The sequence below is a fragment of the Callorhinchus milii genome, unplaced genomic scaffold (assembly GCF_018977255.1).
Source record: "Callorhinchus milii isolate IMCB2004 unplaced genomic scaffold, IMCB_Cmil_1.0 Scaffold30, whole genome shotgun sequence".
In the NCBI taxonomy this organism is placed as follows: Eukaryota; Metazoa; Chordata; class Chondrichthyes; order Chimaeriformes; family Callorhinchidae; genus Callorhinchus; species Callorhinchus milii.
The window spans coordinates 4,042,331-4,066,067 of record NW_024704771.1 but is presented as its reverse complement, the minus strand read 5'-3'; the positions used below and the strand labels follow the sequence as shown (position 1 = coordinate 4,066,067).

At 55.1% G+C, this 23,737-nt stretch overlaps 3 protein-coding genes across 3 annotated transcripts in view; all 3 read left to right on the top strand.

The window, feature by feature from the left end:
• Positions 1 to 724, top strand: part of LOC103172993 (zinc-binding protein A33-like) — a 3,137-nt gene extending 2,413 nt beyond the window's left edge. Inside the window, exon 5 of the mRNA XM_042344795.1 lies at positions 56 to 724. Within this exon, the coding sequence (XP_042200729.1) occupies positions 56 to 574 (519 nt within the window). The 3' untranslated portion in view covers positions 575 to 724. The remainder of the gene's footprint in view (positions 1 to 55) is intronic.
• A 2,878-nt stretch (positions 725 to 3,602) lies between these two features.
• Positions 3,603 to 23,737, top strand: part of LOC103173508 — a 56,141-nt gene continuing 36,006 nt past the window's right edge. Inside the window, exons 1-10 of the mRNA XM_042344794.1 lie at positions 3,603 to 4,013; positions 4,107 to 4,202; positions 4,292 to 4,522; positions 5,112 to 5,134; positions 5,232 to 5,347; positions 5,848 to 6,380; positions 6,895 to 6,993; positions 8,300 to 8,385; positions 9,172 to 9,712; positions 9,802 to 9,897. Coding sequence (XP_042200728.1) covers positions 3,603 to 4,013; positions 4,107 to 4,202; positions 4,292 to 4,522; positions 5,112 to 5,134; positions 5,232 to 5,347; positions 5,848 to 6,380; positions 6,895 to 6,993; positions 8,300 to 8,385; positions 9,172 to 9,712; positions 9,802 to 9,897 — 2,232 coding nt within the window. The remainder of the gene's footprint in view (positions 4,014 to 4,106; positions 4,203 to 4,291; positions 4,523 to 5,111; positions 5,135 to 5,231; positions 5,348 to 5,847; positions 6,381 to 6,894; positions 6,994 to 8,299; positions 8,386 to 9,171; positions 9,713 to 9,801; positions 9,898 to 23,737) is intronic.
• On the top strand, positions 14,758 to 15,882 carry LOC103173343 (nuclear factor 7, brain-like). The gene is made up of 3 exons (XM_042344895.1): positions 14,758 to 15,294; positions 15,388 to 15,483; positions 15,573 to 15,882. The coding sequence occupies exons 1-3, from the start codon at positions 14,884 to 14,886 to the stop codon at positions 15,813 to 15,815; spliced, it is 750 nt and encodes a 249-aa protein (XP_042200829.1). The 5' UTR covers positions 14,758 to 14,883; the 3' UTR covers positions 15,816 to 15,882.

Genomic DNA, 23,737 nt, shown 5'->3' with positions numbered 1-23,737 from the left:
CCCCTCACTCCACTCTGTTATTTTTCTCTCTCTCTCAGCTCCGGCCGCTCTGACTCTGGATCCTGACACAGCCCATCCCGAGCTCATCCTGTCTGAGGACCTGACCAGTGTGAGACACGGAGACAAACGGCAGCCGCTCCCTGACACCCCGAAGAGGTTTAGTAACTATCCCATCGTCCTGGGATCTGAGGGCTTCACATCAGGGAGACATTACTGGGAGGTGCAGGTGGGCAACAAGACTGCGTGGATTGTGGGAGTGGCCACAGAGTCTGTCAACAGGAAACAACCAATCACTTGGTCACCAGAGGGTGGGGTCTGGGGGGTGTGGCTGGTGGGTGGGGTCTATTGGGCGCTGACCTCACCTCCCACCCGCCTGCCCCTGACAGTGAGACCCGGGAAGATCGGGGTATACCTGGACTATGAGGGGGGACAGGTGTCATTTTACAACGCTGACAACATGTCCCATCTCCACACTTTCACCCACACTTTCACTGAGAAACTTTATCCTCTCTTCAATCCCCACCAGAGCGATAGCGGGAAAAACTCTGAGCCTCTGAGAATCTGCTGCTTATAACACAGTAACAGTGACGTGGCTTTATCTCAGTTTCCATTTGATTCACTGTCTGCTGTTTAAGGGATACGGGGTGGGAGCGGATGGGGTCGGGGGGTCATTACAGGAGAAGATGCCGAGCTCTACGGGTCCATAGAGATCCTGTAATAAGGCTGGAGACGGACACACAGTGAGTGACGGAGCCGTCACCTCACCACAGACCAGCCCGGCCGCTAACACTGCAGGGGCTTTGCACTGAGCGCGGGGAGAGTTTATATCAAATACACAGAACCATCGAGGTCACAGCTGGAGCTTTCCTGTCTCTCAGACACACTGAGATCTCTCTCTCGATCCCCCCTCATTCCCACTCTAACCCGTGTGTGTCCCAGTGACATCTCCACGGGACCGACTCTCTGATCTGTAGACGGTGTTTGTTTGTCTGTGTTTAAACCTTTGCCCCTTCAGGACAGAGCCCCTCCTGCAGCACCAGAGCGGGAATGGGCTGTGGCCAGACCGGGCGGGTCTCTGGGTGTGGGGCTCCCCGTTGAGATCAGGTTTCTATTGGTTTGTGTCCGGATTGTACCCAATGCGTCAACTTTGCTCCCAATAAAGTGTCTGATCCGACGTCAACCCGGAATGTTGGGGTCAGGAATATGTTATGGTTTAAACTATGATTTGGGTTCAGTTGGAAATGCTTCTGTTTGTCAGTGCACCTGTTAAGCCCCTGAGACGCCGCTCTGTGTGGAGTGCGCTGTATGAGCGCAAGTTGTTGCTGTTGTAGACGGGTCTCGGCCGCCACCGCGCAGACGCCGCTCCCGCCTCGAGCCGGGGCTCCGCGCACTCCTCGGGGCCTCACAGGCGGAGCCGCCGCACGGTCACCGCTCCCCTCACGGCTCTGTCTCGCTCTCCCTCGTCACGTGGTGGTCTCTGGATGGGGGGAGGGGGCTCTTCTCTGTCTAACTGTCCAAATGGGGGGTGGTCACTCTCTCTAACTGTCCCTGTGGGGGGGGTCTCCTCTCTAACTGTCCCTGTGGGTGGTGGGTCTCCTCTCTAACTGTCCCTGTGGGGGGTCTCCTCTCTAACTGTCCCTGTGGGGGGGTCTCCTCTCTAACTGTCCCTGTGGGGGGGTCTCCTCTCTAACTGTCCCTGTGGGGGGGTCTCCTCTCTAACTGTCCCTGTGGGGGGGTCTCCTCTCTAACTGTCCCTGTGGGGGGGTCTCCTCTCTAACTGTCCCTGTGGGGGGGGTCTCCTCTCTAACTGTCCCTGTGGGGGGGTCTCCTCTCTAACTGTCCCTGTGGGGGGGTCTCTCTCTCTAACTGTCCCTGTGGGGGGGTCTCCTCTCTCTAACTGTCCCTGTGGGGGGGGTCTCCTCTCTAACTGTCCCTGTGGGGGGGGTCTCCTCTCTAACTGTCCCTGTGGGGGGGTCTCCTCTCTAACTGTCCCTGTGGGGGGGGTCTCCTCTCTAACTGTCCCTGTGGGGGGGTCTCCTCTCTAACTGTCCCTGTGGGGGGGTCTCCTCTCTCTAACTGTCCCTGTGGGGGGATGTGAAGCTCGAGCTGTAACGGTCGCCGCTCGCGCCTCTCTGTCTCCCGCCCACTCCCGCTCATCACGTGGGCTCCCGCCGCGTCCCCCATTGGCCGCCCGCGGGGCTCCTCAGCACGTGGTCTCACCCTCGACTGGGCCTCGGCCGCCACCGCGCAGGCGCCGCTCCCGCCTCGAGCCGGGGCTCCGCGCGCTCCTCGGCGCCTCACAGTCGGAGCCGCCGAACAGTCGCCTCGCGGCTCTGTCGCGCGCTCCCTCGTCACGTGGTCTGGGCGGGGATCGTCACGTGGGTGTGTTTCTCTCCCGCCCTATTTGAAAGACAGACGCCCATTGGCCGTCCGCGAGGCTCATCAGCACGTGGTCTGACCATATAAGGGTATCGGCCGCCACCGCGCAGGCGCCGCTCCTCCCCCCCACGTGCTCCTCGGCGCCTAACGGTCGGCGCTCGCGGCTCCCGCGCGCCTTCAGGAGCCTTTTGTTGTTGGCGGCAACGACGACCCCCTGAAGGGGGAGAGCGACGAGGGACGAGGCCTGAAGCCCAGAGACAGCAGCAGGTCAGAGGGAGAAGGCCGGAGAGAGGCCTGGAGCCCAGTCAGCCCCTCCCCCCCCCCCCCGCCGCTCCCGCTCCGCCGCCTCCGGGTGACCGCGGGGCCAAACTCCTCGGTTGGGTTGGGTTCGGGGCACCGCCCACACACTTCAATTCAGTGTCCGGGGTCTTGAGGCCACATTTCCTGGTACGAACCACTCCGGGTTTGATGTGGTGCAGAGATGGTTTCGGCCTGAGATCGCGTCAGGGGTTTGGGCTCACGGTCTGGGCTGACACTCCTGCCCTGTGCCGGGGGAGCACCACATTGTCAGAGGCGCCATCCTTCACATGAGGTGTTAAACCTCAGTCCAATTTATATCCACATACGAAACCTCATCATCGTAATAAAACTAATAATAAGCTTTGCATTTCAAGTGGCACCTTTCATGTCAGGAGGATATCCTGAAGCACTTCACACTGTGAAGTGTAGTGACTGTGTATATTGTAGGTGAACGCACAAGGCAATTTATATATAGCAATGTCCCACAAAGAATCATGAAGTGAATGATCAATTATAACTCGAGGATTATTGCCCTGAACTTCAATTCTTTTATTAATGTCCACCGAGAGAGGAACATCGGATCTCAGTTTAATATTTCAAAATACACAGTCACTACACTTTGCAGTAAAATCCCGTGAGGGGCTTTGAGACGTCCTGATGCAATACAAAGGTCGTTGGATTATTGTTAATATTTTCCAGGTTTCTTATCTTATGCTCACGCTGCCTCCTCAGCACTTTCGGGCCGTGTTCAGAATAAACTTTGCTCCGTTGCCTCAATCTCTGTGGTGCTTTTCCACAATCTTCACCGTAGCAGTTCCAAAGGTGAAAGTGATCGACGTGATCAGCAGTGAAGGAGTGGGACACACACAGCACAGAAACACTGAGACTGATAGGTGTGTGACCAGGGGGGCCGTGAGGTGACCATGGCTTCCAGACACCAGAGTCTGAACGAGGAGTTAAATTGTCCGGTTTGTCTGGAGATCTTCACTAATCCGGTCACCCTGGATTGTGGTCACAGCTTTTGCCGCTCCTGTATCTGCTGTAACCAGAGCTGGGAAAAGAAGGAGAGAAATGCCTGTCCCGAATGTAGAACAGTCTTTTCCAAGAGAACCATGAGGTGCAACTGGGTCTTGGCGAGGATGGTGCAGAAAGTTCGACAGCTGAACCCGGCCCCGAAAGAGACAGAAAGAAGACCTTACTGTGAGGAGCATCAGGAGGAACTGAAACTGTTCTGTGAAACAGACAAGAAACTGATGTGTGTGGTTTGCAGAGACGCCCGAGAACACAGAACCCACAGCTTCATCCCCGTAGCGGAGGCTGTTCGGATCTATAAGGTAAAAGGCACCAGACAGTCAATCGGGCTCAGTCTGATCTAATTCTCTGTTTGTTTAAATAAGACTTTTCTCACTGATTCTATTTAATTCCAGGATAAAGTGCAATCCTCCTTAGACTCTCTCACACAGAGGAAGGCCGCAGCTCTGGAAGCTGAAGGGAAACAGAAAGAAAAGATTTCACAAGTGAAGGTTAGTTGTGTCGGGGCTGATGTCTGGGCTTTCAGTCGTGTTTCTCTCTTTACTGTGCGCTGTGTGATGGCTGACGCTTCATTTTGCAGGAACAGGTGAACAGTCACCAGAACCACATCACGGCTGAGTTTGCTAAAATGCACCAGAGCCTCACTGACAGAGAGCAGCGTGTGATCCGAGAGCTCAGACAGCGAGAGGAGGAGGTGTTACACCGAATGGATAAAAACCTGCGAGAGATTCGGGGCAAATTAAATTCTGTTCAGCAAAAGATCTCAGAGTTACAGAAACAGATGGAGACAGACGCTCTCACCTTTCTGCAGGTAAAGAGATGAAATGATAATTTAGTTCAGTAAAAGTTACACACAGTCTGGAGCAGAAAGTCACAGTCTGACTGTTAAACAGCGCAGTGATTTTATTGATTATTTGGTATAATCTGATAGCGACTCTGCTGCTGTCACTCAGTACAGAACTGAACCCACATCAGTCACTCCCAGGGCCTGCAGTGTCCCTGCAAAGCCAACATCCAGGGACACCTCAGCTGTGGTTATCCTGGAATTAACATTTATTCATCTGTGTGAGAATGTTATCATTTACCTTCTAATTATAGTGTAATCCCATTAATGTTCTTTTTACTGTATCTACAGGTGAGTATCTGTAAGTTACTGACCGTGAGGATGTGTGTTTGTAAGGAGGTCTCACTGTGTGTCTGTCACTGACTATAAACACACAAACACCATTTTATCATTGCTCCCTATCTGAACTTTCTGGGTTTGGGGACAACATTGAGTGACTAACATTCCTGTAATAATTACAGAAAACCGTGTGCTGTAGAATTGTATTCTGTGTATCTGAGTTTACAATGTGGTGTCTCAGTGTGAGCTCAGATCTGTCTGTGTTTTATTTCATTAGGAGGAAACTGCTCGGAAAAGAAGGTATGAAATGTTCTTTACAAAATATCTCCAGAATTTACTGCACAAACCAAACACAATGTGTAGTTTCACTTTATAATGTGAACGTCTCTTATTTCAGGATCAGTGATGAAGATTATACACTGTCACTATCTGAGGGGGATCTGCCGGTGGGGATATACAAAGGGCCTCTACAGTACACAGTCTGGAGAGACATGAGACACAGCATCAGCCCAGGTACATGGCTCCCATTCTCAGACTGAAGGTGTGTGAATATCTGACAGTCACCTGATCCTCACAAACTAAACACATGTTTCCCGCCCGACCCGCCCTACAATCGGTGGCCGGGCTTTCAGCCTCACAGCCGCACACTGGACCTCGGTCCTTCTCCTCAGTTCCTCCCTGGCCTCGTTCACGTCCAGTCTCAAGAGGCGTCTGTGTGAGCGTGGCCTTTGGTCTCCCTCCCACCGCTTTGACTTCCCAGCTCTCACCCTAACCCACCCTCCCCACACCTCCCTCACCACTACACCACCCCTCCCCCACCCGTCACCCCTACCCCACCCCACCCCTGCCCCATGCTCGGACACCCGATCAGTGCTGTTTATCCTGTGTTCAGCCACTGACCCTCTGACCACCCGCTCACACATCGTCCCCTAGTGCCCGCCCTCGCTCCTGCAGCCCCCCCCCCCCCGGTCCGTCACCCCCTCACTCCATTCTGTTATTTTTCTCTCTCTCAGCTCCGGCCGCTCTGACTCTGGATCCTGACACAGCCCATCCCCGGCTCATCCTGTCTGAGGACCTGACCAGTGTGAGACTCGGAGACAAACGGCAGCCGCTCCCTGACTCCCCGAAGAGGTTTAGTAACTATCCCATCGTCCTGGGATCTGAGGGCTTCACATCAGGGAGACATTACTGGGAGGTGCAGGTGGGCAACAAGACAATGTGGATTGTGGGAGTGGCCACAGAATCTGTCAACAGGAAACAACCAACCACTTGGTCACCAGAGGGTGGGGTCTGGGGTATGGGGTTGGGGGGTGGGGTCTATAAGGCTCTGACCTCACCCCCCACCCGCCTGCCCCTGACAGTGAGACCCGGGAAGATCGGGGTTTACCTGGACTATGAGGGGGGACAGGTGTCATTTTACAACGCTGACAACATGTCCCATCTCCACACTTTCACCCACACTTTCACTGAGAAGCTTTATCCTCTCTTCTGTCCCTGTAATAGTGAAGGCGGGAAAAACTCGGAGCCTCTGAGAATCTGCCGGTTATAACACAGTAACAGTGACGTGGCTTAACAACAACAACTTTGATTTATATAGCGTCTTACACGCCGTACAGCGTTACAGAGCACAGAGTGTTACTTATGCTTCCACGTGATTCACTGTCTGTTGTTTAAGAGATTACGCGCTGTGAGGGGGCGGTGTGGGGGGGGTGTCATTACGGGAGAAGACGCTGAGCTCTGCGGGACCAGAGAGATCCTGTAATAAGGCTGGAGACGGACACACAGTGAGTGACGGAGCCGTCACCTCACCACAGACCAGCCCGGCCGCTAACACTGCAGGGGCTTTGCACTGAGCGCGGGGAGAGTTTATATCAAATACACAGAACCATCGAGGTCACAGCTGGAGCTTTCCTGTCTCTCAGACACACTGAGATCTCTCTCTCGATCCCCCCCTCATTCCCACTCTAACCCGTGTGTGTCCCAGTGACATCTCCACGGGACCGGCTCTCTGATCTGTAGACGGTGTTTGTTTGTCTGTGTTTAAACCTTTGCCCCTTCAGGACAGAGCCCCTCCTGCAGCACCAGAGCGGGAATGGGCTGTGGCCAGACCGGGCGGGTCTCTGGGTGTGGGGCTCCCCGTTGAGATCAGGTTTCTATTGGTTCGTGTCCGGATTGTACCCAATGCGTCAACTTTGCTCCCAATAAAGTGTCTGATCCGACGTCAACCCGGAATGTTGGGGTCAGGAATATGTTATGGTTTAAACTATGATTTGGGTTCAGTTGGAAATGCTTCTGTTTGTCAGTGCACCTGTTAAGCCCCTGAGACGCCGCTCTGTGTGGAGTGCGCTGTATGAGCGTTAGTTGTTGCTGTTGTAGACGGGTCTCGGCCGCCACCGCGCAGGCGCCGCTCCCGCCTCGAGCCGGGGCTCCGCGCACTCCTCGGGGCCTCACAGTCGGAGCCGCCGCACGGTCACCGCTCCCCTCACGGCTCTGTCTCACTCTCCCTCGTCACGTGGTCTCCGCTGGATGGGGGGAGGGGGCTCTTCTCTGTCTAACTGTCCAAATGGGGGGTTGGTCACTCTCTCTAACTGTCCCTGTGTGTGTGGGGGGTCTCCTCTCTAACTGTCCCTGTGGGGGGGTCTCCTCTCTAACTGTCCCTGTGGGGGGGTCTCCTCTCTAACTGTCCCTGTGGGGGGGGCTCCTCTCTAACTGTCCCTGTGGGGGGCTCTCTCTCTAACTGTCCCTGTGGGGGGGGTCTCCTCTCTCTAACTGTCCCTGTGGGGGGGGGTCTCCTCTCTAACTGTCCCTGTGGGGGGGTCTCCTCTCTAACTGTCCCTGTGGGGGGGGTCTCCTCTCTCTAACTGTCCCTGTGGGGGGGTCTCCCTCTCTAACTGTCCCTGTGGGGGGGTCTCCTCTCTAACTGTCCCTGTGGGGGGGGTCTCCTCTTCTAACTGTCCCTGTGGGGGGGTCTCCTCTCTAACTGTCCCTGTGGGGGGGATGTGAAGCTCGAGCTGTAACGGTCGCCGCTCGCGCCTCTCTGTCTCCCGCCCACTCCCGCTCATCACGTGGGCTCCCGCCGCGTCCCCCATTGGCCGCCCGCGGGGCTCCTCAGCACGTGGTCTCACCCTCGACTGGGCCTCGGCCGCCACCGCGCAGGCGCCGCTCCCGCCTCGAGCCGGGGCTCCGCGCGCTCCTCGGCGCCTCACAGTCGGAGCCGCCGAACAGTCGCCTCGCGGCTCTGTCGCGCGCTCCCTCGTCACGTGGTCTGGGCGGGGATCGTCACGTGGGTGTGTTTCTCTCCCGCCCTATTTGAAAGACAGACGCCCATTGGCCGTCCGCGAAGCTCATCAGCACGTGGTCTGACCATATAAGGGTATCGGCCGCCACCGCGCAGGCGCCGCTCCTCCCCCCCACGTGCTCCTCGGCGCCTAACGGTCGGCGCTCGCGGCTCCCGCGCGCCTTCAGGAGCCTTTTGTCGGCGGCGGCAACGACGACCCCCTGAAGGGGGAGAGCGACGAGGGACGAGGCCTGAAGCCCAGAGACAGCAGCAGGTCAGAGGGAGAAGGCCGGAGAGAGGCCTGGAGCCCAGTCAGCCCCTCCCCCCCCCCACCCGCCGCTCCCGCTCCGCCGCCTCCGGGTGACCGCGGGGCCAAACTCCTCGGTTGGGTTGGGTTCGGGGCACCGCCCACACACTTCAATTCAGTGTCCGGGGTCTTGAGGCCACATTTCCTGGTACGAACCACTCCGGGTTTGATGTGGTGCAGAGATGGTTTCGGCCTGAGATCGCGTCAGGGGTTTGGGCTCACGGTCTGGGCTGACACTCCTGCCCTGTGCCGGGGGAGCACCACATTGTCAGAGGCGCCATCCTTCACATGAGGTGTTAAACCTCAGTCCAATTTATATCCACATACGAAACCTCATCATCGTAATAAAACTAATAATAAGCTTTGCATTTCAAGTGGCACCTTTCATGTCAGGAGGATATCCTGAAGCACTTCTCACTGTGAAGTGTAGTGACTGTGTATATTGTAGGTGAACGCACAAGGCAATTTATATATAGCAATGTCCCACAAAGAATCATGAAGTGAATGATCAATTATAACTCGAGGATTATTGCCCTGAACTTCAATTCTTTTATTAATGTCCACCGAGACAGGAACATCGGATCTCAGTTTAATATCTCAAAATACACAGTCAATACACTTTGCAGTAAAATCCTGTGAGGGGCTTTGAGACGTCCTGATGCAATACAAAGGTCGTTGGATTATTGTTAATATTTTCCAGGTTTCTTATCTTATCCTCACGCTGCCTCCTCAGCACTTTCGGGCCGTGTTTAGAATAAACTTTGCTCCGTTTCCTCAATCTCTGTGGCGCTTTTCCACAATCTTCACCTTAGCAGTTCCAAAGGTGAAAGTGATCGACGTGATCTGCAGTGAAGGAGTGGGACACACACAGCACAGAAACACTGAGACCATGGCTTCCACACACCAGCGTCTGAACGAGGAGTTAATTTGTCCGGTTTGTCTGGATCTCTTTACTGATCCCGTTATCCTGGATTGTAGCCACAGCTTCTGCCGCGTCTGTATCACACGGTGCTGGGAAAAGCTGGGGGAGAGCTCCTGTCCTGTGTGTAAAAAGACTTTCCCGGAAAGAAACCTCAGAGTCAGTCGGGCACTCGCGAATCTGTCGGAGACAGCTCGGGAATTGAACCTGGACCCGAAAGACATGAGAATTAAACTTCTCTGTGAGAAACACCAGGAAGAACTGAAGCTGTTCTGTGAAACTGACAAGAAGTTGATCTGTTCCATCTGTAGAGATGCACGAGAACACAGAGATCATAGCTTCCTACCCATTGACGAAGCTGTTGAAATCTACAAGGTAACAGTAACTCTCACACGGGATTAATTCTATTCTACTTATGTTTTCGCGTCCAAACATTTTTGCTCTGTGTGTTTGTTTAATTCCAGGATAAAGTGCAATCCTCCTTAGCTTCTCTCACAAAGAGGAAGGCCACTGCTCTAGAAGTTGAAGTTATACAGAAAGAAAAGATTTCACAAGTGAAGGTAAGTTGTGTCGGGGCTGATGTCTGGGCTCTCAGTCGTGTTTCTCTCTTTACTGTGCGCAGTGTGATGTCTGACAATTCATTTTGCAGGAACAGGCGGACAGTCTGCAGAACCACATCACGGCTGAGTTTGCTAAAATGCACCAGAGCCTCACTGACAGAGAGCAGCGTGAAATCCGAGAGCTCAGACAGCGAGAGGAGGAGATTTTACACCGAATGGAGAAAAATCTGGGAGAGATTCGGGGCAAATTAGATTCTGTTCAGCAAAAACTCTCAGAGTTACAGAAACAGATGGAAACAGATGCTCTCACCTTTCTGCAGGTAAAGAGATGAAATGATAATTTAGTTCAGTAAAACTTACACACAGTCTGGAGCAGGAAGTCACAGTCTGAATGTTAAACAGCCCAGTGATTTTATTGATTATTTGGTATAATCTGATAGCGACTCTGCTGTTGTCACTCAGTACAGAACTAAACCCACATCAGTCACTCCCAGGGCCTGCAGTGTCCCTGCAAAGCCAACATCCAGGGACACCTCAGCTGTGGTTATCCTGGGATTAACATTTTTTCATCTGTGTGAGAATATTATAATTTATCTTCTAATTACAGTGTAATCCCATTAACGTTCTATTTACTGTATCTACAGGCGAGTATCTGTAAGTTACTGACTGTGAGGGTGTGTGTCTGTAAGGAGGTCTCACTGTATGTCTGTCACTGACTATAAACACACACAAACACCACTTTATAGTTGCTCTCTATCTGAACTTTCGAGCTATGGAGACAACATTGAGTGACTAACATTCCTGTAATAATTACAGGAAACCGTGTGCTGTAGAATTCTATTCTGTGTATCTGAGTTTACAATGTGGTGTCTCAGTGTGAGCTCAGATCTGTCTGTGTTTTATTTCATTAGGAGGAAACTGCTCGGAAGAGAAGGTATGAAATGTTCTTCACAAAATATCCCCAGAATTTACTGCACAAACCAAACACAATGTGTAGTTTCACTTTATAATGTGAACGTCTCTTATTTCAGGATCAGTGATGAGAATTTGACTGATTTCTGAGGGGGATCTGCCGGTGGGGATGTTGGAATGGCTTATACAGTACACAGTCTGGAGAGACATGAGACACAGCATCAGCCCAGGTACATGTCTCCCATTCTCAGACTGAAGGTGTGTGAATAGTTTGACATTCACCTGATCCTAACAGACTAAACACATGTCTCCCGCCCGACCCGCCCTACCATCGGTGGCCGGGCTTTCAGCCTCTCTGCCCCCACACTGGACCACGGTCCCTTCGCCTCACTTCCTCCCTCGCCTCCTCCAAGGCCGGTCTCAAGACACTTCTCTTCGACCGTGGCCTTTGGTCTCCCTCCCACCTCTCTTGACTTCGCTCACCCCTCCCCCACCCCTCCCCCACGCTCGGGCCGACACCTGACTGTTCAGCGCTTTGGGACGTCCTCCAGACGTGAAAGAGGCTCTATACATGTCATTTTGTTGTTGTTGTTGTCCCCAGCGCCCGCTGCTGGTGGCGGTACCCAATCAGTGCTGTTTATCCTGTGTTCAGCCACTGACCCTCTGACCACCAGCTCACACACCGCCCCCTAGTGCCGCCCTCGCTCCTGCAGCCCCCCCGCTCCGTGACCCTCTCACTCCACTTTGTGTTATTTTTCTCTCTCTCAGCTCCGGCTGCTCTGACTCTGGATCCTGACACAGCCCATCCCCGGCTCATCCTGTCTCAGGACCTGACCAGTGTGAGACATGGAGACAAACAGCAGCCGCTCCCTGACTCCCCAAGAGGTTTGTTAATATCTCCATGTCCTGGGATCTGAGGGCTTCACATCAGGGAAACATTACTGGGAGGTGCAGGTGGGCAACAAGACCTGGTGGACTGTGGGGGTGGCCAGAGAGTCTGTAAACAGGAAACAACCAATCACTTGGTCACCGGGGGGTGGGGTCTGGAGGTGTGGGGTTGGGGGATGGGTCTATTGTGCTCTGACCTCACCCCCACCCGCCTGCCCCTGACAGTGAGACCCGGGAAGATCGGGGTTTACCTGGACTATGAGGGGGACAGGTGTCATTTTACAACGCTGACAACATGTCCCATCTCCACACTTTCACCCACACTTTCACTGAGAAACTTTATCCTCTCTTCTGTCCCGGGAATACGATGGCGGGAAAAACTCGGAGCCTCTGAGAATTGCTACTTATAACAACTTGAGCAGTGACGTGATTATATAGCAGTTTACTTATTGTTCACTGTCTGTTGTTTAAGAGATTACGCGCTGTGAGGGGGTGGGGGGGGTGTCATTACGGGAGAAGACGCTGAGCTCTGCGGGACCAGAGAGATCCTGTAATAAGGCTGGAGACGGACACACAGTGAGTGACGGAGCCGTCACCTCACCACAGACCAGCCCGGCCGCTAACACTGCAGGGGCTTTGCACTGAGCGCGGGGAGAGTTTATATCAAATACACAGAACCATCGAGGTCACAGCTGGAGCTTTCCTGTCTCTCAGACACACTGAGATCTCTCTCTCGATCCCCCCCTCATTCCCACTCTAACCCGTGTGTGTCCCAGTGACATCTCCACGGGACCGGCTCTCTGATCTGTAGACGGTGTTTGTTTGTCTGTGTTTAAACCTTTGCCCCTTCAGGACAGAGCCCCTCCTGCAGCACCAGAGCGGGAATGGGCTGTGGCCAGACCGGGCGGGTCTCTGGGTGCGGGGCTCCCCGTTGAGATCAGGTTTCTATTGGTTCGTGTCCGGATTGTACCCAATGCGTCAACTTTGCTCCCAATAAAGTGTCTGATCCGACGTCAACCCGGAATGTTGGGGTCAGGAATATGTTATGGTTTAAACTATGATTTGGGTTCAGTTGGAAATGCTTCTGTTTGTCAGTGCACCTGTTAAGCCCCTGAGACGCCGCTCTGTGTGGAGTGCGCTGTATAGCGTTAGTTGTTGCTGTTGTAGACGGGTCTCGGCCGCCACCGCGCAGACGCCGCTCCCGCCTCGAGCCGGGGCTCCGCGCACTCCTCGGGGCCTCACAGTCGGAGCCGCCGCACGGTCACCGCTCCCCTCACGGCTCTGTCTCACTCTCCCTCGTCACGTGGTGGTCTCTGGATGGGGGAAGGGGGCTCTTCTCTGTCTAACTGTCCAAATGGGGGGTTGGTCACTCTCTCTAACTATCCCTGTGTGTGTGGGGGGTCTCCTCTCTAACTGTCCCTGTGGGGGGGTCTCCTCTCTAACTGTCCCTGTGGGGGGTCTCCTCTCTAACTGTCCCTGTGGGGGGGGGTCTCCTCTCTAACTGTCCCTGTGGGGGGGGGTCTCCTCTCTAACTGTCCCTGTGGGGGGGTCTCCTCTCTCTACTGTCCCTGTGGGGGGGGGTCTCCTCTCTAACTGTCCCTGTGGGGGGGTCTCCTCTCTAACTGTCCCTGTGGGGGGGTCTCCTCTCTAACTGTCCCTGTGGGGGGGATGTGAAGCTCGAGCTGTAACGGTCGCCGCTCGCGCCTCTCTGTCTCCCGCCCACTCCCGCTCATCACGTGGGCTCCCGCCGCGTCCCCCATTGGCCGCCCGCGGGGCTCCTCAGCACGTGGTCTCACCCTCGACTGGGCCTCGGCCGCCACCGCGCAGGCGCCGCTCCCGCCTCGAGCCGGGGCTCCGCGCGCTCCTCGGCGCCTCACAGTCGGAGCCGCCGAACAGTCGCCTCGCGGCTCTGTCGCGCGCTCCCTCGTCACGTGGTCTGGGCGGGGATCGTCACGTGGGTGTGTTTCTCTCCCGCCCTATTTGAAAGACAGACGCCCATTGGCCGTCCGCGAGGCTCATCAGCACGTGGTCTGACCATATAAGGGTATCGGCCGCCACCGCGCAGGCGCCGCTCCTCCCCCCCACGTGCTCCTCGGCGCCTAACGGTCGGCGCTCGCGGCTCCCGCGCGCCTTCAGGAGCCTTTTGTCGGCGGCGGCAACGACGACCCCCTGAAGGGGGAGAGCGACGAGGGACGAGGCCTGAAGCCCAGAGACAGCAGCAGGTCAGAGGGAGAAGGCCGGAGAGAGGCCTGGAGCCCAGTCAGCCCCGCCCCCCCCCCCCCCCGCCGCTCCCGCTCCGCCGCCTCCGGGTGACCGCGGGGCCAAACTCCTCGGTTGGGTTGGGTTCGGGGCACCGCCCACACACTTCAATTCAGTGTCCGGGGTCTTGAGGCCACATTTCCTGGTACGAACCACTCCGGGTTTGATGTGGTGCAGAGATGGTTTCGGCCTGAGATCGCGTCAGGGGTTTGGGCTCACGGTCTGGGCTGACACTCCTGCCCTGTGCCGGGGGAGCACCACATTGTCAGAGGCGCCATCCTTCACATGAGGTGTTAAACCTCAGTCCAATTTATATCCACATACGAAACCTCATCATCGTAATAAAACTAATAATAAGCTTTGCATTTCAAGTGGCACCTTTCATGTCAGGAGGATATCCTGAAGCACTTCACACTGTGAAGTGTAGTGACTGTGTATATTGTAGGTGAACGCACAAGGCAATTTATATATAGCAATGTCCCACAAAGAATCATGAAGTGAATGATCAATTATAACTCGAGGATTATTGCCCTTAACTTCAATTTTTTTTAATGTCCACCGAGACAGGAACATAGGATAATATCTCAAAATACACAGTCACTACACTTTGCAGTAAAATCCCGTGAGGGGCTTTGAAACGTCCAGACGCAATACAAAGGTCGTTGGATTATTGTTAATATTTTCCAGGTTTCTTATCTTATCCTCACGATGCCTCCTCAGCACTTTTGGGCCGTGTTCAGAATAAACTTTGCTCTGTTTCCTCAATCTCTGTGATGCTTCTCCACAATCTTCACTGTGGCAGTTCCAAAGGTGAAAGCGATCGAGGTGATCAGCAGTGAAGGAGTGGTGTCCAGGGCGGGACACACACACACAGCACGGAAACCCTGAGACTGATAGGTGTGTGACCAGGGGGGCTGTGAGGTGACCATGGCTTCCAGACACCAGAGTCTGAACGAGGACTTAAATTGTCCGCTTTGTCTGGAGATCTTTACTGATCCGGTCACCCTGGATTGTGGTCACAGCTTTTGCCGCTCCTGTATCGCCTGTACCCAGAGCTGGGAAAAGAAGGAGAGAAATGCCTGTCCCGAATGTAGAACAGTCTTTTCCAAGAGAACCATGAGGTGCAACTGGGTCTTGGCGAGGATGGTGCAGAAAGTTCGACAGCTGAACCTGGCCCCAAAAGAGACAGAAAGAAGACTTTACTGTGAGGAGCATCAGGAGGAACTGAAGCTGTTCTGTGAAACAGATAAGAAACTGATGTGTGTGGTTTGCAGAGACGCCCGAGAACACAGACACCACAGCTTCAAACCCATAGTGGAGGCTGTTCAGATCTATAAGGTAAAAGGCACCAGACAGTCAATCGGGCTCAGTCTGATCTAATTCTCTGTTTGGTTAATCAAGATTTTTCTCACAGTTTCTATTTAATTCCAGGATGAAATGAACTCCTCCTTAGCTTCTCTCACACAAAGGAAGACCGCAGCTCTAGAAGCTGAAGTTAAACAGAAACAAAAGATTTCACAAGTGAAGGTAAGTTGTGTCGGGGCTGATGTCTGGGCTCTCAGTCGTGTGTCTCTCTTTACTGTGCGCATTGTGATGTCTGACGTTTCATTTTACAGGAACAGGTGGACAGTCAACAGAACCACATCACGGCTGAGTTTGCTAAAATGCACCAGAGCCTCACTGACAGAGAGCAGTGTGTAATCCGAGAGCTCAGACAGCGAGAGGAGGAGATTTTACAGCCAATGAAGAAAAGTCTGGGAGAGATTCAGGGCAAATTAGCTTCTATTCAACAAAAGATCGCAGAGTTACAGAAACAGATGGAGACAGACGCTCTCACCTTTCTGCAGGTAAAGAGATGAAATGATAATTTAGTTCAGTAAAAGTTACACATAGTCTGGAGCAGAAAGTCAAAGTCTGAATGCTAAACAGCCCAGTGATTTTATTGATTATTTGGTATAATCTGATAGCGACTCTGCTGCTGTCACTCAGTACAGAACTGAACCCACATCAGTCACTCCCTGGGCCTGCAGTGTCCCTGCAAAGCCAACATCCAGGGACACCTCAGCTGTGGTTATCCTGGGATTAACATTTATTCATCTGTGTGAGAATGTTATCATTTACCATCTAATTACAGTGTAATCCCATTAATGTTCTTTTTACTGTATCTACAGGTGAGTATCTGTAAGTTACTGAGTGTGAGGATGTGTGTCTGTGAGGAGGTCTCACTGTGTGTCTGTCACTGACAAAAACACACACAAACACCACTTTATAGTTGCTCTCTATCTGAACTCTGGCTTTTGAGACAACACTGAGTGACTAACATAACTGTAATAATTACAGGAAACCGTGTGCTGCAGAATTCTATTCTGTGTGTCTGAGTTTACAATGTGGTATCTCAGTGTGAGCTCAGATCTGTCTGTGTTTGATTTCATTAGGAGCAATCTGCTCGGAAAAGAAGGTATGACATTTTCTTTTTACCAAATATCCCAGAAATTGGCGCACAAACAAAACACAATATCTAATTTCACTTTATAATATGAACGTCACTTCTTTCGGGATCAGTGATAAGGATTTTGAACTGTCATTATCTGAGGGGGATCTGCCTGTGGGGATGTTTGAATGGCTTATACAGTACACAGCCTGGAGAGACATGAGACACAGCATCAGCCCAGGTACATGGCTCCCATTCTCAGACTACCAGTCTCACAAACTACACATTGTTGATGATGAGATGTCACTGCAACACAGCGCAGAGCTCTGTACTCTTGTAGTTACCGCGTTACCGTCAGTAGGAGGCGCTGTGTGAGTGTTTACACCGATATTGACCCCAGTCACACTGTCCCCAGCGCCCGCTGCTGGCGGCGGGACACCATCAGTGCTGTTTGTCCTGTGTTCAGCAACTGACCCTCTGACCACCGGCTCACACACCGCCCCCTAGTGCCCGCCCTCACTCCTGCAGCCCCCCCCCCCCCCCGCTCCGTGACCACCTCACTCCACTGTTATCTTTCTCTCTCTCTCAGCTCCGGCCGCTCTGACTCTGGATCCTGACACAGCCAATCCCTGGCTCATCCTGTCTGAGGACCTGACCAGTGTGAGACTCGGCGACAAACGGCCGCCGCTCACTGACACCCCGAAGAGGTTTAGTAAATATCTCATTGTCCTGGGATCTGAGGGCGTCACATCAGGGAGACATTACTGGGAGGTGCAGGTGGGCAACAAGACAATGTGGACTGTGGGAGTGGCCATAGAGTCTGTCAACAGGAAACAACCAACCACTTGGTCACCAGAGAATGGGGTCTGGGGTGTGGGGTTGGGGGATGGGGTCTATTGTGCTCTGACCTCACGCCCCACCCGCCTGCCCCTGACAGTGAGACCCGGGAAGATCGGGGTTTACCTGGACTATGAGGGGAGACAGGTGTCATTTTACAACGCTGACAACATGTCCCATCTCCACACTTTCACCCACACTTTCACTGAGAAACTTTATCCTCTCTTCTGTCCCGGTAATAACGATGGCGGGAAAAACTTGGAGCCGCTGAGAATCTGCCGGTTATAACACATTAACAGTGACGTGGCTTTATCTCAGTTTCCATTTGATTCACTGTCTGCTGTTTAAGGGGATACGGGGTGGGAGCGGATGGCGTCGGGGTGTGATTACAGGAGAAGATGCCGAGCTCTGCGGGACCAGAGAGATCCTGTAATAAGGCTGGAGACGGACACACAGTGAGTGACGGAGCCGTCACCTCACCACAGACCAGCCCGGCCGCTAACACTGCAGGGGCTTTGCACTGAGCGCGGGGAGAGTTTATATCAAATACACAGAACCATCGAGGTCACAGCTGGAGCTTTCCTGTCTCTCAGACACACTGAGATCTCTCTCTCGATCCCCCCCTCATTCCCACTCTAACCCGTGTGTGTCCCAGTGACATCTCCACGGGACCGACTCTCTGATCTGTAGACGGTGTTTGTTTGTCTGTGTTTAAACCTTTGCCCCTTCAGGACAGAGCCCCTCCTGCAGCACCAGAGCGGGAATGGGCTGTGGCCAGACCGGGCGGGTCTCTGGGTGCGGGGCTCCCCGTTGAGATCAGGTTTCTATTGGTTCGTGTCCGGATTGTACCCAATGCGTCAACTTTGCTCCCAATAAAGTGTCTGATCCGACGTCAACCCGGAATGTTGGGGTCAGGAATATGTTATGGTTTAAACTATGATTTGGGTTCAGTTGGAAATGCTTCTGTTTGTCAGTGCACCTGTTAAGCCCCTGAGACGCCGCTCTGTGTGGAGTGCGCTGTATGAGCGTTAGTTGTTGCTGTTGTAGACGGGTCTCGGCCGCCACCGCGCAGGCGCCGCTCCCGCCTCGAGCCGGGGCTCCGCGCACTCCTCGGGGCCTCACAGTCGGAGCCGCCGCACGGTCACCGCTCCCTCACGGCTCTGTCTCGCTCTCCTCGTCACGTGGTCTCTGGATGGGGGGAGGGGCTCTTCTCTGTCTAACTGTCCAAATGGGGGGTTGGTCACTCTCTCTAACTGTCCCTGTGTGTGTGGGGGTCTCCTCTCTAACTGTCCCTGTGGGGGGGTCTCCTCTCTAACTGTCCCTGTGGGGGGGTCTCCTCTCTAACTGTCCCTGTGGGGGGGTCTCCTCTCTAACTGTCCCTGTGGGGGGGTCTCCTCTCTCTAACTGTCCCTGTGGGGGGGGTCTCCTCTCTCTAACTGTCCCTGTGGGGGGAGTCTCCTCTCTAACTGTCCCTGTGGGGGGGTCTCCTCTCTAACTGTCCCTGTGGGGGGGGTCTCCTCTCTAACTGTCCCTGTGGGGGGGATGTGAAGCTCGAGCTGTAACGGTCGCCGCTCGCGCCTCTCTGTCTCCCGCCCACTCCCGCTCATCACGTGGGCTCCCGCCGCGTCCCCCATTGGCCGCCCGCGGGGCTCCTCAGCACGTGGTCTCACCCCAGACTGGGCCTCGGCCGCCACCGCGCAGGCGCCGCGCGCTCCTCGGCGCCTCACAGTCGGAGCCGCCGAACAGTCGCCTCGCGGCTCTGTCGCGCGCTCCCTCGTCACGTGGTCTGGCGGGGATCGTCACGTGGGTGTGTTTCTCTCCCGCCCTATTTGAAAGACAGACGCCCATTGGCCGTCCGCGAAGCTCATCAGCACGTGGTCTGACCATATAAGGGTATCGGCCGCCACCGCGCAGGCGCCGCTCCTCCCCCCCACGTGCTCCTCGGCGCCTAACGGTCGGCGCTCGCGGCTCCCGCGCGCCTTCAGGAGCCTTTTGTCGGCGGCGGCAACGACGACCCCCTGAAGGGGGAGAGCGACGAGGGACGAGGCCTGAAGCCCAGAGACAGCAGCAGGTCAGAGGGAGAAGGCCGGAGAGAGGCCTGGAGCCCAGTCAGCCCCCCCCCCCCCCCCCCCCCCCGCCGCTCCCGCTCCGCCGCCTCCGGGTGACCGCGGGGCCAAACTCCTCGGTTGGGTTGGGTTCGGGGCACCGCCCACACACTTCAATTCAGTGTCCGGGGTCTTGAGGCCACATTCCTTCCCTCCCCTCCCCCACCCTGACCATTCCCCCCCCCCGCACACTGCTCGGGTCCCGACCCAACCGTCCAGCGCTTTGGGACGTCCTCCCGATGTGAAAGGCGCTCTCTAAATGGAATCTTGTTGTTGTTGTTGTTGTTGTTGTGTGTCTCAAAGCGCTCGGAGGCTGGACAGCAGTCGCCTGCCAATAAAATCTAATGCCAAGAATAACAACAATAATAATAATAATAATAATTCTTCCATTGGATGAGTCTCACCTGAGGTGAGATACGAGTCCCTCCTGACGTGGAGGCCAGAGATGGAGTGTGGGGGTCGCCCCCCTTGTGCGAGACCTCGAGCACATTTCATAGCACCCTCCACCCCCCCCCTTTCCCCCTCTCTCTCTCTCGCTCTCTCTCCTCTTCCTCTCCACCTGCCCCCCCCCCCACCTCCGCCCCTCCCGACTCCTTCCTCTCTCTTTCCCTCGCTGCTCTCCCTCCGTCCCACCTCTCTACTCTATCTCTCTCTCTCCCAACCGCTCTCGCTCTCTCTGCTTCTCCGTCCCACTTCTCCCTCTGCTCCCCTCCCCTCGAGGCTTTCTCTTGTCCACATTTCCCTCTTTCTACCTCTCTCTCCCCCTCCCTCCCTCCCTCCCTCCATCACTCTCTGCTCTCTCTCTCTCCCACCTCTCTCTCTCTTTCTCTCCCCCTTCATCCCATCTCACTCTTTCCATCTGTCTCTCTCCCCACCTCCCGCTCTCCCACCACTCTCTGCTCTCCCTCTCTCCTTCTCTCTTCTCTCTCCCCACCTCTACCTTCTCTCTCTCTGCTCTCCCTCTCTCCTTTGCTTTCTCTCTCCCTCCCCCCGCGCTCTCCTCCCCACCCCCCTCATCGCCCCCCTCCCCCCATCCCCAGCCCCTCTCCCCGCTAAGTTTATACTCACGTTGGCCATGGGGTAGACAGGCACGTACGCGGTGCAGGGCTGGTAATGGACGGCGAAGCTCTGCTGCCCGTAGGGCCCCGGCACGGCGGGGTGGCTGGCGGGGGGCGGGGGAGCCGGGTAGCCCTGGGCCGGGCCGTTGAACTGCGTCTCCTGGATGTAGCCGCCGTCTGTGCCTAGCGTCACGGCGGAGGGGTGAGGCGGGGGGCCGTAAGCCCCCGGGGTCCCGTGGCCCGAGCCGTCCTGGACCGGGTTATAGGGAGGCGGGGACATCATTGGGTGGTGTCCTCCTTCCTGCAGGGCTGGAGAGGGAGAGAGAGTGAGAGAGAGAGAGGGAGGGAGAGAGAGAGAGAGAGAGAAAGCGATGGGGACGTTGTTTTGCGGTCGTTTTGCTCGGCCGAGTGTCTGACACGCGGACAACCATCCACTGGTCCAGAGCACATTTTGTAGCACCCTCCCTCCCTCCTCTTCCCCCACACCCTCACGCACCCTTCCTCTCTCTCTCTCTCTCTCTTTCCCTCGCCGCTCTCCCTCTCCCTCCATCCCACCTCTCTGCTCTCTCTCTCTCTCTCTCTCTTCCCATATCTCTCTCCTTCTCCGTCCCACTCTCTCAAGGAAACCCACCACCGTTGCTGAAGAGTTTCCGAACCCAAGCTGAGAATTTCAGGCGTCCCACCTACACCTGGATGGTTAAGAGTGGAATCTGCTCTCTCTCTCTCTCTCTGGACGGACCCAGTCCGCTTACTTAATTCAGGATAGTATTAGGCGCAGGTTAGGGAGAGACCTTGGTGGGGGGGGGGGAGTCCAGATGGCGCGTTGAGGGGAGTCTAACCCGCTAAAACCGCCATTGAGAGCGCTGTCTGGCCAAGCTTTCTCGCTGCTTGTCCAGCGAGGACCACCCTGAGCCGCTCGTCAATGAGTCAGGGCTTTGGCTGCGGGGTTAACAGGAGCCGAGGGGGGGATTCCCTGAGTGTAGTGACTGGTCGTCCCTTCCAGGTCCTGCCCGTGTGGTGTCGACAGCAGTGAGTGCCCTGGGAGACTGCGGACCCTCGTGGCTCAGGAGCCGGGGGTGAGAGGCCGCCACCGAGAGGAGGCCTGACTCGATTCTGACCCAAACACGTCACCTTGGGGCCAGTTTAGCTCCGAGGAGACCCCGATTACCCTGAGGTGACACCCGAGGACAATTGGAACAGATTTTGCGGCCACCGCCACTCCCTCCTCTCTTCATCCTTCACTCGTTCGCTTTCTCCATCCGCCACTCTCTCTTTATCCCTCTTTCCTTCCATTATTATTATTATTATTGTTGTTACTGTCCTTCTCTCTATCCATTTCTGCCCTCTCTCTCTATCCTCCCTCCCCTTTCTCTATCCCCCCTCTCTCCCCGCCCTGCGTTCTCTCACTCCCTCCCTTCTCTCCTCTCTATCACTCTCTCCCTCCCCCCTCTCTACCCCCTCCCCTCTCTATCACTCCCTTTCCTCTCTGTCCCTCCCCCCTCTCTATTCCTTTCCGCGTCCCCTCCTCTCCCCCCTTCCCCTTTCTCTCTCCCTCCCTTCTCTCTCTACCCCCTCTTCTCTCTGTCACTCTCTTTCCTCTCCATCACTCTGTCCCTCCCTTATCTCTATTACTCTCCTCTCCCCCCACTCCTCTCGCTCTCCCTCCCCCCCTCTCTCCCTCGCCCCCTCTCTTCTCTCCACCTCCCATTTCTCTCTCCCTTCCCTCTTACTCTCTCTTCCCCGCCTTCTCCTCTCTGGAACTCTCGTCAGCGACCCTCTCTCTCTTCCCCGCTCCCTTTTCTATCACTCTCTCTCTCTCTATCCCCCTCTCCCTCCTCCGTGTGGGCAAGCGGTTGTGGGCAGATGCTCACTCCCCCCCTGAGCTAAGAAATAATGTGCACTTATTAGCCGAACGCTAATTATCTGTCGGTTGGTTCTTGCCCCATTCTCAGCTTCAGACTATTTTAACTCCTATTTAACTCACTGCTCTCCTCTATCTCTTAGGTTCCCCTTTCTTTCCATCCTCCACTCTCATCCCTCTCTCTCTCTCTCGAACCTTTGCTCTCTCTACCCTTCGTGCTCTCTCTCTCTCTCTCTCCATCGCTTTCCATCCTTTTCTCACTCTCCATCCCTTTCTCCATCCTTCTCTCTCTCTCTCTCTCTGCATCTTTCTCACTTCATCTTTCTCTCCATCTTTCTTTCTCTCTCTCTCTCTCTCTCTCTCTCTGCGGGCGGAACAGCTACCGCCACTCGCTTACGCTGCGCACAGTCACTACACTTGGCCAGCCAGCGGTGGCCAGAGAGAGCCATCTTGGAGAGAGAGAGAGAGAGCGAGAGAGAGAGAGGACACCCGGAGAGAGAGATGGATAGAGAGAGAGAAGAGGGATAGAGAGAGAGGAGAGCGATAGAGAGAGGGATACAGCGAGCGAGCGAGAGAGAGAGAGAGAGAGAGAGAGAGAAAGAGAGAGATAGGGGCGAAAGAGAGGGGGAGAGAGAGAGAGATAGAGAGGCACTATAAATAAACCAGGACTGTTATTTTCCGAGCGATTGAGCTGGATACGAAAGTGGGGCACCACAGGAGGGAGGGAACGGGAACAGGCAGATAGATCTATGGGCTTCCCACCCCCTCTCTCTCCTCCCCCCTCCCCACCCCCACCCCCCCACCCCCCCACCCCCCCACGGGGAATCTATTCACGCGTCAGCCAGGCTGTGGTTTGTATCAGCCACGAGCAGCGTCGAGATACGTCAACCAATAGCGAACGACTCCCAACTCCCGGTGTGTGTAAGAAAAAACCTCTCCGAGTCAGAAGCTTCTAATAATAATAATAAATAATAATAATAATAATCATAATAATAATCCTGGCCTTTGATGCGGCACCTGATCGCGTCTCGGAGACGTCTCAAAGCGCGTCACGGGACGCAAGGATCATTTGCGCTTGATGCAGCGCTCTTCACGTCGTCCGGACTCTCCAAGCAGAGGTCGATGTGTGTCGGGCGTGGACTGACCCGTGTAGTTTGTGGGCGAGACGCGACGGCTGACTGTGACCCACAAACTGTCCCGGATCGAGTGAGCAAATTTCTTACTCAAGGCGCCGTTAACCCCCCCCCCCCCCCCGCCCGCCCCCACCACCTCCGGGAATCGACCCCAGGTCCTCTCGCTTGCCCCCACCCACCCCCCCCCCCCCCGAGCTGCAGGACTCCACGTAGTGGATTGAGGGTCACTGCGCTTCGGGGGGAAATTTGCTGTGAAATGCAGTGACCGGGTAGCGGGTTTGCGCCCGGAGGCGTTGCCGCAAACGGCCGCGACGCGAGTAGTTTTAAGCCGGGGGGGGGAGGAGGGGGGGGGGGAG